Genomic DNA, 14,278 nt, shown 5'->3' on the forward strand with positions numbered 1-14,278 from the left:
GCAAAAAGAAAAGAGAGGTGACGAATCTTGTTTAGTAGTTATTACAGTACATAGTGTTTCATTAAAGTTGCTATGCATTTAATGTTTTGAACATTTTGATGAATGCGTTTTTCAACCTTTTGTGACATTATAAATGCCTTTACTGTCACTTTTGTTCACTTGATGTGTGTGCATGTGTATGTTTACCTGTGTGCATTTTCACATGTGTATTGCAGGTGTTGTAGTTACCTGTGTGTATTGCTGAGTGTATTGGTGACTGTATTCTGCAGGAGTGGTCTCTGCGCTGTATTGACTGGGAGGGTGGGTGTTAGGTGGCAGGACTGCACTGTATGTCCCAGTGTGTGCCTGCACAGTCTGAGGTTTACTGTTGCAAGGTGCTAAAGGAGACACAAAAATACTGATGTAAATCATGGCCTGCTCAGGGACACCCATTTAGAACATCTCTCATACAGACAGTCTTTATCTTCTCTGCTGGTGTGGGCTGCAGCCCATCTGGCTGTGGCCTTGAGCAGGGAGAGACAAGACAGTCGTACACTGTAAATATTATAGTTGAAAATAGAGAGCTGACAGAGCAGAGATACATTCCAAGGTCTGGCAGAAGTGAGTCATCTTCAGTGTGTGCTGTTCTGATCGTGCACGTACCTTGTAGTACCACTCCAGGAAGCACGCTAGCCAGGTTTAGATATGGGTTGGAAGGCAACTTCACTTCTTTAGGAGGGTCTCCCAACAGAGACGTCTGACAACTGGACTGACTCTACAGAAAGAGATAAAGCAAGCGAGAGAGACAGGTTGAGAAGAGCAACAACACAATATGCTACAGTTTTTTGGGTGCTAATTTTGGCACATCACTGAGTTGCTCATATATAGACCATACAGTGAGACTGAAATTTCCGTTACGTCTTCAAATTTGAGCATACAACTATAAAGATAACATGAAACATCTTTCGCAATATATTTAATTTCTGCAGTGTGATGTATTTTCAAGTGAAACTGACTATTCAGCGAGAAATAATGTAGAGTGGGGACTGATTTTACAGGACAGGGATTTGTGAAAATTGGTTATAAATTCTAATTTAAATTATGTAAGCAATTCACAATACAGCAGTCTCTCTTGCAGAAAGACTCCGCCCACAAGCTCTTCTGATTGGCTGTGATTTTTGATTTTGTCGCTTCTCATAGTAGTGTCAGGCAAATTTCTTGTTGCTGGAGTCTTATTGCATTGTCTGGTTAGGACATGGTGATATAGTAAATAAACACAGCTACTGACCGATCAGCATCAAGGACCAGAACCATCCATTTTATAATGTATTACATATCATTGTATATTGTATTATTATTTAATATTATATATGTTATTGGTAAATAAATACAGTGCTCCACTAATGTACCGCTCATGCTCATTTTTATGTACTTTTTCCACAGTCTCTGTTGTTATTGACTTCCAAATAGTTTCTAGTTGTTCCCAAAGACTTGCTTTTGATTAAACTTTTGTGCGATCTATCTTTGTATCCATTAAATCCCAATAATTATATTTTAGCATTAAAAACACTACTGTGACTAAAGAGCTTACACATACTTGTGTGGATTAACCATTACAGAAACATAAAAAATTATTTTGGTAATCACCAATACTGTTAGTTTAGGGCAGCTGTGGTACAAACCTTACATTGGGTGGTGGTCTAATAAATTTATTAAGCACTGTACGTCGAGTTGTACAGTATGTTGGGACAGAGGACAGATCAAAAATCGTGATATCGCACTCCCCTAAATATATACACACACATAACCTAAACTGAACATTCTGTCATAATTACTAATCCATGTTTTTCAATACATCAGAAATAGATGGTGTTTCACATTGTTAAGATCAAAAAAGGAAAAACGCATTATAAAAGTAGTTCATACATCTCATGGCCTTTAGAATCCATACGATAGCTCAGACATTCTTCTAAACATCTCCCTTTTCTTCTCCACAGAAGAAAGACAGGCATTCCTTTAAAGCATCTTTGCTTTTTCTTTCACAGATTTCACAAATAAACAGCAATCCAAAAGCAGGGATGACATGGAAAAGTACTGGCACAGAGTCTGGCAGTTATCTCTAATACAGTCACAAAGAAGACAGAGCTCTCCATTAGCCTGTGTAGAGTAATGCAGTGAGTAATCAGAGCCTGCAGCACTAGTGGCCTGTCATTAGGGCTCAGAACTCTGTCAGCATCTGCACTGAGCTCTGCTAGGTGGCTGAGTGCTTATGTCTGAATAAAGACACCTCCAGACAGAACAATGGAAATGGAGTTCTAGGAGGTTGACAGAGGCACTTCAGACAGTGTGTGTGTGTGTGTTTGTATTCAGCGTTCAAAGTGTAAAAAAAACAAAACAAAAAAACTTCTGGTACTACTTTATGTTGTTTATATATATATATATATATATATATATATATATATATATATAATATATAAAGAGCATGTGACTAAACCTTGTATCTCCACTGAATCCTCAAACTGTCTGTAAAACCTCAGAACTCCACCCCGCCTCTATGAATGAATGAATGAATGATGTGCCATCTCTGCTTGTTTGCAATCCAAGGGCAAATAAAGAACTGATTCTTTGATATAAAGGCTACTGTTTTATGTATTTGAGGAGAGGAGAAGAGTGTCTTAGTCTAGCATTTATCGTCAAGTCATAGCCAATGCTGTCATAAATAGCCTGTGTGAAGCACTTCATCTTTTGATGAGATTTTGGCCAAATGACAGAAAAAACTGTGTGCCCACATATAGCTACGAAGCTATAGCATTCCGAAGTGTGTTACTCTCCGATAACAACCGTCGGACAGTATTAATAGTGCTGTAATATTGTTACTGTGATCATCTTACCAGGACGATTGTTTTGTACACTGTAATGGATAATAAGATAATAAACAGGTAAAATTTCACAAATGTTTGGCCTCAAATAGGTGGTATGACTACTTTATCCTTTAAATGTTTTGCACTCAGTATTTTGTGTTTGTGTAGTAGTCATGTAATAAGCTTGATAACGTACATAATCCGGTTGTTATCGCAAAATAAACCCCTTCAAGACCCTGAACACCTGATCATCCTAATCACCCTGTCAGAGTTTATTCTGTGATAACAACCTCGATAATGTACATTTTATTATCCCTTGCATAATAAATTATATAATTTTATTATGCAGTAACTGTTTTATAAAACTCCTTGTAGCCTTAAGGGTCGGTCTGAGCTTAACTGAGCTTATGGAAAAGGGCAGCATAAAGATTCATCAAAGTTTTTCCTTTTATGTTCTTCGGAAGAGAGAAAGTGATATGGGTTTGGAACAACACAAACGTGAGTAAATGATGACAAAATTTTAAAGCCTGAGTGAATTAAAGCTCTGAAATGTGTCAGATTTCATCATTTTTGTCTTGAGGTGAGAAATTGGAGAAGCAAAAACAAAACAAAACAAACAAAAAAATAACAAGGCTTACTGTGACAGCAGTACTAGTCTGGACACTTGAACTGTGGTGGTTGGCTGGAGCTTTGTGTGTTGTGCTCCCCAGCAAATGTCCCAGACTTGGTGTGTTAATCCCAGGGAGAAAGTTTTGAAGCTGTGTTTGGGAGCTTACAGATCCCCCTGTGGTTCCTGGTGGAGCAGGCTGTTTCTCCGGAGCCAGGCATGTCGCAGTGACTCCATTCTGTTCAGTGATGGAACTCGCATGTGAACGTCCAGGTACATGTGACACCATTCCAGCCCCAGAGTTTCCCCCGTGGGATGTGACCGGAGAGGAGTCTTGGCCCAACTCTACAAACCAAAGAACTCTGTTAAACTTCTGTAGTAAAAAAAAGATTTAGTACCCAATGCATATAGTTCATACTTTGGAAAAGTATTTCAATTTCTACCTCATTGTAACACCTGCATGGCACTGATATTCAAATAGAAATGACCCTGCACAAAGGCATACTCTTCAAAGGTGTTTAATGCTTTGATGAATGCCTATACCAGACTTTGCACACACAAACAGACACACGTCTGTATGAAAGCACAAAGGAAGAAATACTAATTGAGGCGGCTGTCTCGCACTGCTTATAATGGGGCTTTCAAACAGTTTGAGGATTTGCAATGCAAATGTCTTTCCCTGCAGTGGCGAATGAGACCTCTGTACCAGGCATGCAAGGTTGACCGCCCAACCAGAAGCTCTCACCTGTGGGAGAATCTCCCAACAACCCCTTCCCCAGAGAAACCGGTGTTGGAGTTCGAAGACCCAGAACTTTCTGCAGGAGCAGCCGGGAGGGGTCACCTAAAAGACCCTGGACCTGAGAGGAAATGAGAGAGCGATGAAAAAGAGAAGAAAGCAGTCAGGCCATAATAGGGTCATGTGGCAAGTGAAAGATGAAGTACACACAGATGATATTATGGCTACAAAAATACACACTCCAAGACAAAACACAAACATGCATTAAAGGAGATTTATGTCAGCGTTATTATTGCATGAATTGCATGAATTATTGCTCTATTTTTTCATGTAAATTTTCCGGCAACGGATGGTATTATTATTCTTTAACCAGAACCTCAAATTTGCATTAAAAATGCCAGCTGGATGTATGGTTCTAATACTTCTACATAAAAATAAATATAAATAATGCTTTTCTGAACAAATACTGCAGTTTTCTCATTATTTGCAAAAGAATTTCATGCAGACCAATAATATCCTTGCAAAAAAAGAACTATGAACACAATTTCAGATTGTTGTTGTATAACATGCATTATTTTAGCTGGTAAGTGTACTGTGGTGATGTATTTCTGTTGTTATAGTTATGTTGAAACATGTCAACACACACACAGACCCTCACATTAGTGATTTGCTTGTCTTTGATCTGTAAAAGCTGTTGTTGGGCCATCTGCATGTGAAGAAGATTCTGTAGAACAAGACCGTTTCCAAGAATGGCACTCTGCATGAAAGAAAGAGAGAGAGATAGATTGCTAAACATGCTTCTTTATGCTTTTCTATTTATCTGTGAAGTAAGTGCCTATTCATCATAACATATTTCCCTCTAAAGTGTTCTTTGCTGTACCTTCTTATCCATGATCAGCGGCAACTTTATTTCTTTAGGGTGTTTCTTTAACTATAAGCACCTTTGGACTTTTTGACAGGAATCTCCCTTAAAATAAACCTTTCACACTCTCAGAAGTTTAAACCATCTATTTAAAATGTCCAACAGTAGATATGCATACGTCACAGGAGAATTCCGTCATTTTGACATTTTCTTCTCTCCCTGAACCGTCATGAACTAATGTCATTTCCTCACATCACTATTCATTTGGTGGTGGAAATAACAATAATGGAAATGACATCTGAAATATTTTTGAAATAAAATGGCATACTCCTTTGTGTTGCTAAAGCTAATTTCATTGGTAGAATTTATATAATCTATATAGATAAAATTAAAATTAATTTTGAAAAATTGTAAATATTCTGTCCACAAGTGACATTTACCTTCTCATTTCAAGCATGTACTTCACCCGTATTGTTGGTAAACTAGTACATTAACACTTGAAAACAACTTTGACAACCACAATCAACAAAATTGTTCATTGTGGTGGAAATGAGGTCTCAGTGACAGTCATATTTAAAAAAAAATATTAATACATTTTCAAAAATGTAAATAATGAAATGGTTTATGTTTATTACATTATTTGTTTATATTATTATAGACCTAAAAAAAAGTAATAATTTATACTTTTTTATGATGGATTATCACAGTTAAATATTTCAAGTCTGGGTCATTGGTAAAAATTAAATCTATATATGGGTCAATGACGTGACGGGTGATTTTTTTTTGTCCAAAGGCCTTAATAGTAATAAAAAACAAAGATATGACATCCAAAGTATGTAAGGTAGTACAACTAGATCTCTCTTATTGAATCCAAAAGGTTTTAATTATATTTTGCTACATATAAGGGTATTTTAAAGATTTTTGAAGTGTCAAAAAGTCATTCGGTTTAACCATCCAATATAGCCATTTCATTTGTGATTAAAATATCTTGAAATGTAATAAATGTATGTATATGTATTTTTTTCTGGCATGATTTTATAACATCATATATCAACATAGTGCAAAATGGTTTTAAAATTATGTGTAGAAGTCATTGCTTTGTTATGAGAAAGAATGTCCGGAAAAATGAATTTCATTGATGTCATTCGGAGTAACCAATATAAAGGGACCATTTTGGATCAAATCATGCGGTCAGTATCACGTGACAGGATGTGCCATCATTCAGACACCTGAAAAGGAGAAAGGACCACATGGTAGTGAAGCAAAGTTACTAATTCTCTCTTAACTATTTGAAAAATGTATGTTTTCACTTGCTACAACCGCTATAAAACATGGAAAACATTGTAATATTTTAAAAACTTGTACTAAATATAAAATGTTTGATTGCTCTTTTGCTAGATAGATAGCAAACTAACTAGCTAGCTAGCTAGATATCAGCCTGTTAGCATTTTTTGAAAATATCGTCATTTGGTATAACCAAAATTGTCATTCAGTAAAACCGAAATTTTGGTTAAACCGAATGACTTTTTTGGTGACAAATTTTGTCCATCTTGTAAAAAATGATAAAAGCAGTGTTAATTGATTATAAAAACCACATAATCTCATTGTTAACACTTAATAAAACTTCAAAATTAATTATATCTCCATTATGTTTTTTCTACACTTAAAATCCTTATTCGTCAATGACCCATATAAAAGGTATTTGGAAAGTAGCACAAATAAATGATAAATGCATTATAAAAAGTTTCAAGAAAGCTTTAATGTGACCTTCCTATAACGAAAAAAAATGAAATATGTTAGTTTTAATAAAATTCAACCCTTCGATATGCATCATAAGTGCCTAAAATTAAAGAAACACTCTTCAGCATTAAGTCAGTCTTGCAGGTGATACAACAGAAAACATGTACCTGCTGTGCTTTTCCTAACTGTAGCAACGCTGCAGTCAACGGTGGACGCAGGAAGGGGAGATTGTGAGGTCGACCAAACTTTCCTGCTGGGAAACCATTAGATAAACAAAATGAGTGGGGAAAAATAAGAGAGTAAATAATGTGAAAAGAAACAAAACAAGTAAGAGAGATGGACAGCAGAAAGTATGTGGCCGATACTAGTGGCCCATGATTTCGTCATTCCAAAATTCCAGCTTCAGCACTAATGGCAAGTTGCTCCGGAATAGGTAGAGAAGTTTAACATTTAATCATGTGCTATATTTAGTGTTGTAATTGTGTGTTCTCTTTAAGCTCCGGCCTCCACTTCTTCCTCAGCTCATTTATTCTCCCACCCAATGAAAAGTTCATTTTAATATATGATTAGGCTTTCATCAAGAGAAAAATCTACTCAGAATCCACAGCTCTGGTGATCACTGTTACACACATACACATATGCAGAGACATAAGAGATATTTCATCTCAAAAACGACAATCCTCACAGGAAACATTTTTGGTTCTGTCTTAAAAAGTACTTAAATGTATTACTCATGAATATTCAATAAATTATTTGGCTAATGAGTAAAGAGACACTTAAGAGAGGCACAGAGAGAGAGTGTTACCTCCTCGTTTGGCGGTGGGGTAGGGTCTCATAAGGACCTGGAGAGCAGCAGGATTGGTCATACTGTTGAGGAACTGGGCCAGATTGGGTTCAGGCAGTAAACCTTTCTTATTGCTCAACATCTAGAGGAGAACACACATATGACAAAGATAAAACAGCAATTCATGTTTTTATTATAAAGAAGAGCCTTATAAAAAAACACATATCCAAGCAATTATTATTATTAACACATTTCCTCACATTTGTCATTAAAAATTCTAAACATCCTTAAATAAGAATAATTTACTTGGAATCGAAATTGTGTAAAATAATTTTAAGTAAGAAATGTATCTTCAGTTAAATGGATATTTTCTTCAGTGGGAAACAAAGGTGATTTTTTAAAGAATATCCAGGCCAAACTTTTCATTATAAAAAAGTGAAACACCATAAAAGTTCTATACAACTTGTGTATTATATCTTGTGTATAATTCAAAGTCATTTCATAGCTTTGTGTGAGGAATAGACTTAAATTTAAGTTTTTATTCTTTGTAAATCTTATTCCAGATCTCTTGGAGTATAGTACATTCATACAACATTGTATGAATTTCTTTTATGATAAATTTATGGTGCTTTTGTCTAATTTTTAGTCTTACCCTAATATTTTTTCCCCTAAATAAAACATGAACCTCACTAAATTTTGTTACATTTTTATTTTAACTACGAGAAAATGTAAAAATTTAATTGGGGTTAAAAAGGTCAACTTAAATTGTTTCTGAAAACATCTATTTTAAGTAATTTTGCATATCAAGTAAATTTATGTTTAGTAAGTAATTTTTCAGGATGTTTAGACAAAAAAAAAAAAAAAAAAAAATCTCAAAGAAATGCATACAGTATGTGTTTTTGTTGAGTGTCATATTTGACATTTCAGGCTCTTATAACCCAAAAACAGTAGTATGATATATGGAATATATTATATATCATATAGTATGATGAATGGTATAGAGTTTACAAAAACACCTGTTTTTCAGAGGTCTAAACTGAGCAAAGATATGCAACTTGGTGCAGTAGCTAATATTTATATGGCCAAAAATTAAGTAAGATAAAATTCTGATTGTAATGTAAATCAGACTATTTAAATAAAATGCATATAAATATCAGATGTCACTTTATATTCCCAAAAAGCTTAGTAAGATAATATTTAAATGCTTAGTTTTATGATCAAAGCACTCTAGTTTTTATCGTGGGGGGCAAAACATACAGTATAATGCAATACAATGATGATCCTCAAAAGCTTCACATTTTAAAATTATTTTTCTAATTTGCTTCAGTTCAGTAAGTGTTCATCTTGAAATATTGCTAACAATATAAACGTTATTTTTAAGCTTACTTTAGAAGCTTTCACAGCAAAAAGACACGTGCAGCATGACCTGAAGGTGGACATTTTTATAATTATACTAAAAGGCCCTTTACTTGCTAAAAAGTAGTAAAACTATCAATCAGATGACAGAAGGCATGTATAGATTGTGTACAACAGTTTTTTTTTATCACGTTCATAATTTAGAGGCTTTAGAAATTTGCATATCATATATGGTTCAGTACGCTTTATAGGGTTAAGAGGTTTCTTTTTTTTTAGTTTCCTTTTCATATTTGATGTCTTGTCAAATGTTTATGTCCCAGCAGTAAGTGAGCATGTGTGACTGTGTGTATTTGTTGGCATTAGGGAGACGCTTGCAGACATGTGGAACCCCTGATTAGATCTCTGATGTCTGCTAGAGGTGTGGATCCATCCCAACCACACTCCAACTCCATCTGCTGACTACTACTCCCCCACCCACACAAACTATACACACACACACACACACACACACACACACACACACACACTGTGGTGCTTTCATACTGGAATGGGTGAAGCCAAGGATGCAACAACATATTCAGGAATGAGAGGACATCTACATAATCATTTAAGAATTAGGGGAATGTGATGGTGGTGATGGCCCTGGGTGAAGCAGCAGATGGGTGGAGTATCTGGAAAGAGACAGTTGGCCTAGCTCTTTATAAGGAACACAAAAGCAGGGCCGTGTCCCATCATGCCCCCTGCCCAGAGCTTCAGAGATGGATTAGCAGAGAGCTCTGTTCCTGATGTGTGTTTCCAAAGAGCCATAAACCACAGCTCAAATGCTTTATTTTCTATACCATTAGGAAATTCATTGAAAACACAAATGCTGAAACAACATCTGGTGGTTTATTGTAATCTAATGTTTTCTAAAATTTGAGTTCTCAAATAACTGACAGTACAGATATATAAATCAAGCAAATATTACGAAATAAGAGATCAGATAGTGTATGAAGCACTAATTCAGTGCATTTTAGAGGTATAATATGAAGGAATATAAAAAAATTAGGGATGCAGTGATAGCAAAACTGGCATCACACATTTGGATTAAAACTAAATCTTGCATGTAAGTAAAAACATTAAATGTTACATGATTTCTGTATAATGAGTGGCTCCCTACATCATTACAGGAAAATGTCAAGTGATTACTGTACAGCTGCACTGGAAAAGCTCTAAATGTGCATTCTGCAATAAAAAGAAAGATAAAATAGGACAGAATGACGAAACAAACATTGAAAATCACAGCTCGTACAACACATTTCAACAGACATAATTATGCATGAAAATGACTATTAAGACAAATAATATGACTCAAATTCTTTTGGTTTCTCTACCCAAATTATAATAATAATAATAAAAAAAAATTTACAAATGCAATGAAAATACAGGTGCCACTATCAGCAAGTATCAAAAATTAAAGTAATGGTATCATATTATACCATAAAAATATCAAAATATTTTTACTGTGTTGTCGTAGTTTTAGTTTGTAATGATATTTTATAAATTATTATAATTTATAATTATATAAAATAATTTTTATTATTTTTAAAGCAATGTAAAAATGTTTAAAAACGGATTAAGCTGATTTTGATGTAACTTGTGCTTAAAAAATACTGCGTTAAAAAAGCAATAAACAAGAACATAAATTAACATTGACTGCATATATTGAAAAACAACATCTGGTGGATTATCTACACTTTAAAATATGTTTTCATCATTACATTACATTAAAACATATGTTTAAATCAATTTGACTCGTTTATATTAGATTTTTTTTGTTGAATTAAAAAAAAAAAATCATTTCAAGTTTCCACTTGATATTGTTTATTAAATAAATTCCAAGTATTCAATCACTTTAACCTTGGCACCACTTTGATCTTACTTACACATTAGAAGGTAGCAATTAAAAAGTTTTTTTACATAAAGTTCTGTAACTATACAGAACAAACTCTATATAACAAACTCTATTTCAATTCACGCTCATATGACAATAACTGAGTCATTGAACATGACTGATATGTAACCAGTAGGCACGTATCTTTTTACGGTTTTGCGTATGAGCTCCTAAAGCACTAACCAGTGAGGAAGACAAGTGCAGACACCTGCTAGTCCCCAAGCAAGTGCTAAAATTATATGACTACACTCACACACAAAAGCAATGGCCCGTCAGACTGAAGGGAAAGCTTGTGCCTTCACGGTCTGTGTATGAGTGGGTAGGCGTGTCTCAGATACAGACAGAGTACAGAGATGCCTGTGGCTCCGAGGGGTGGACTTCCTGAGAAATGTCAGCTTGCATTTGCTCTATTTGGCTTGATATTTATCGGAGGAAAAGGGAGAAGTAAGGGGGAGAGAGAGAGTGGAGGAGAAAGAGAAAGGAGGATGGAGAGGAGAAATAAAGCATTGCAATAAAGACCTCATGAAATCAAAATTGCAAAAAAAAAAAAAAAAAAAAACAATTTTGGTTCATATCTGTTAGCTTTAAGGTCATCTATTTGCTTTTATGCCCCTAAAAGTTGACAAAATTGCCAATAATACGTATTTAAATTGTTCACTGGAAAAACAGACAATAAAATGATTTAGAATGAGAATGTCCCCTCTCATAATACCACCAGCCTCTGACTATTGGCTCAAAAGGCTATTAGATATTTTAAAAAAGGAAGGATAAGATCTACTTCATTTTCCTGGTTCATTAGGACATATGTCCAACACAATAAAGTGGATACACCAAAATTGTTTTCATAAAATAATTTCATGGGGTCTTTAAACATATTCCATCTTTAAAAAAAGAACAAAAAACCCTCTTCTTTCTCTTCTCTGCATTTCTCCCCTGCTCTAGCCTATTTCCTAATCTAGCTTTCTAATAAATGTGCCATTGTATACTGAGAATCTGTGACAAATTGCTTATGCTCCTCTATTGAAAGTCACTTTGGATAAAAACTCTGGGTAAATGCATAAATGTAAATGTAAAAAGATAACAGTAGTCAGATATTTTATTGTCCAGCAGAGGCAAAAAGCTGAATGTTGAACAATGAAATCAATCATTGTTCGGATGTAGCAACCTGCTCTGCCAACAATATACTGTATCTGTCTACAGAATTAAGTCCCAAATTCAAAAAGAAATGGGCACAATTAAAGTTACATTTGAAATGTCAGACAAAAAAAAAAAAAAAAAAAATCTATGCTCTAACAAAACATCAATGAGAACCACTATCTGAGACATGAAAGAACATGACAGAGTGATTTTGAGTGTTTGTGTATGTGTGTGTAGGCTGGGAATTCAGTGGTGCTAAGAGACAGTAAAATTGGTCTGTGAATAAGCTTGTCACATAGAGAGAAAAAAGGATGCTAAATACAAATAATAAAATGCTACCAAACATAATATATATTACCATATCTTGTGTTGCATATAAAGTTTGAGGTCAATGAGGTTTTTTTTTAAAGAATAGTTTTAAGTAGCAAAGACACATTAAAGTGGCAGCAAATACTTTTACATTGTTACAAAAAATCCAAATAAATGCTGTTGTTTTGAACTTTTAATTCATCAAGAATCCTGGAGGAAAAAATCTTACCGAACACAAACGTTTGAATGGTAGTATATAACACAAGATATACACAGGGCTTAAAACTAGAAAATTCTCATTAGGATGCTGTCACTTTAAGCATGAATGCACACACGGATCATGCGTTTTGTGTTTGCGTTCACTTAAAAGGTCAATTCACCCAAAAATGACATTTCTGTCTGAACACGGGCTCAGTATTGGCCAGCTCCTGCTTCAGCATCACACGCATGCATCGTGCTGCTCACTGACCAGAGCCGGCCAATACTGAGCTGCCGTTCGGACATAAACACTGAAGCTCTGCAACGAAAATAGAGTAGCAGTATGACAGGGGACAGATGAATTTGTTGAATAAAGTTGCTATTTTTGTCGCTTCATAATATTAAAGTCGACATGAAGCGGAAGTTGCGATTGTCTTTTCTTCTCTACTGTGACGTCTATCCGAGTGAAATGGCATCTGAAATGAGAGGGCGGGACTTGATTTCGTCCTTCGGGAATTGATTGGATCGTCGGAAGTTTCGCGTTGCTAACAAAATGGAGGCAGATCTGAATGCCCTTTTGCAGTCAGTTGTGGGGGATTTATCTCCACCGCACTCACTGCGAGCACCCTCATGTTTCTGTAAGAACTTTATTTATTGAGAATGACGAAGACGAGGACGGTTAACAGGCACTTAACAGTGAGAGAGAGAGCGCACGAGAGACTGACTGACTGACTGTGCGTGTCCGTTGGCACGGAGCGAGTGTTTTTGGTTCATTCCGATGGAAGTTGAGCTTCACGTTCTTGTGTTGCGTGACGCTCAACTTCCATAGGAACGAATCTTAAAAAACGCTCTGGTCACTTGTTCTGCTCCAGTAGACACGCAGCCTGACTGACTAAGCGTGTCCTCCATCAGGTTCCACATGAATTAAAAAAAAATAATGAAGTGCACGGATAAATTATTGATAATAAATACTACAATATTCTATAAAAAAATAAGAGTTGTCAATTTTTATTTCATGCTGACTTCAAGGTTGAACCACTGTAGTCACTTTTTAGCCGGTTTTAACGATGTCTTTAGTACCTTTCTGGACCTCAAAAGGTGCAATGTCGTTGCTGCCTATGTGTGGATCAGACACCCTCAGATTTCATCAAAAATATCTTAATTTGTGTTCCGAAGACAAACGAAGGTCTTACGGGTTTGGGACGACATAAGGGTGAGTACTTAATGACAGAAATTTCATTTTTGGGTGAACTAACCCTTTAAGACATAACCGAATATGTTTAATAGGATACTCGCAGAGACGGGCGTTTTTTGACATAATTTTGATTGAATTTGTCCAATGAAGCGCAGGAAGGCATGAAAGAGAGCTCAACTTCGTGTACTGTCTGAGAGACGCGGCTTTCAGGTCGCGCACTTCGGATGTTAATCCTCCCACACAGCGCGTGAGTAACAAATTCCCTTTCGCATGTTCTAGCACTTAAATATTTACATTGGAAAGGCTGAAACTTTCGTGATGATGAAGCACTGATCCGTCAACTGAACAGAGCGTAGTTCACGTTTGTTCACGTTTGTTCACGTTCAAGTTGTCACAACATTGCATTGTTAGAATTTAAAAAATTGTTACTGGCCAATTGGCAACTGACACCGTTTCATTCACTCGTCGACGCCGAATTTTACTCGCATTTGACACTTGGTGAGTGTTCATTTTAGGCCCTGTATATATATATATATATATATATATATATTGTATTACTGTATGTGACTTTATTAAGAAGT

At 35.5% G+C, this 14,278-nt stretch overlaps 1 protein-coding gene across 3 annotated transcripts in view; it reads right to left on the reverse strand.

Moving 5' to 3' along the window:
- raver2 (ribonucleoprotein, PTB-binding 2) overlaps positions 1 to 14,278 on the reverse strand; it is a 74,459-nt gene that overhangs the window by 13,166 nt on the left and 47,015 nt on the right. For 2 of the 3 annotated variants that reach the window (XM_051896306.1, XM_051896304.1), the window contains exons 5-11: positions 7,591 to 7,711; positions 6,953 to 7,038; positions 4,842 to 4,940; positions 4,193 to 4,304; positions 3,479 to 3,792; positions 643 to 754; positions 229 to 377 (exon numbers count right to left, since the gene is read on the reverse strand). In XM_051896306.1, coding sequence (XP_051752266.1) covers positions 229 to 377; positions 643 to 754; positions 3,479 to 3,792; positions 4,193 to 4,304; positions 4,842 to 4,940; positions 6,953 to 7,038; positions 7,591 to 7,711 — 993 coding nt within the window. The remainder of the gene's footprint in view (positions 1 to 228; positions 378 to 642; positions 755 to 3,478; positions 3,793 to 4,192; positions 4,305 to 4,841; positions 4,941 to 6,952; positions 7,039 to 7,590; positions 7,712 to 14,278) is intronic. The other variant, XM_051896305.1, reaches the window with a different exon arrangement.

This window comes from Ctenopharyngodon idella, chromosome 6 (genome assembly GCF_019924925.1).
Source record: "Ctenopharyngodon idella isolate HZGC_01 chromosome 6, HZGC01, whole genome shotgun sequence".
Taxonomy (NCBI): domain Eukaryota; kingdom Metazoa; phylum Chordata; class Actinopteri; order Cypriniformes; family Xenocyprididae; genus Ctenopharyngodon; species Ctenopharyngodon idella.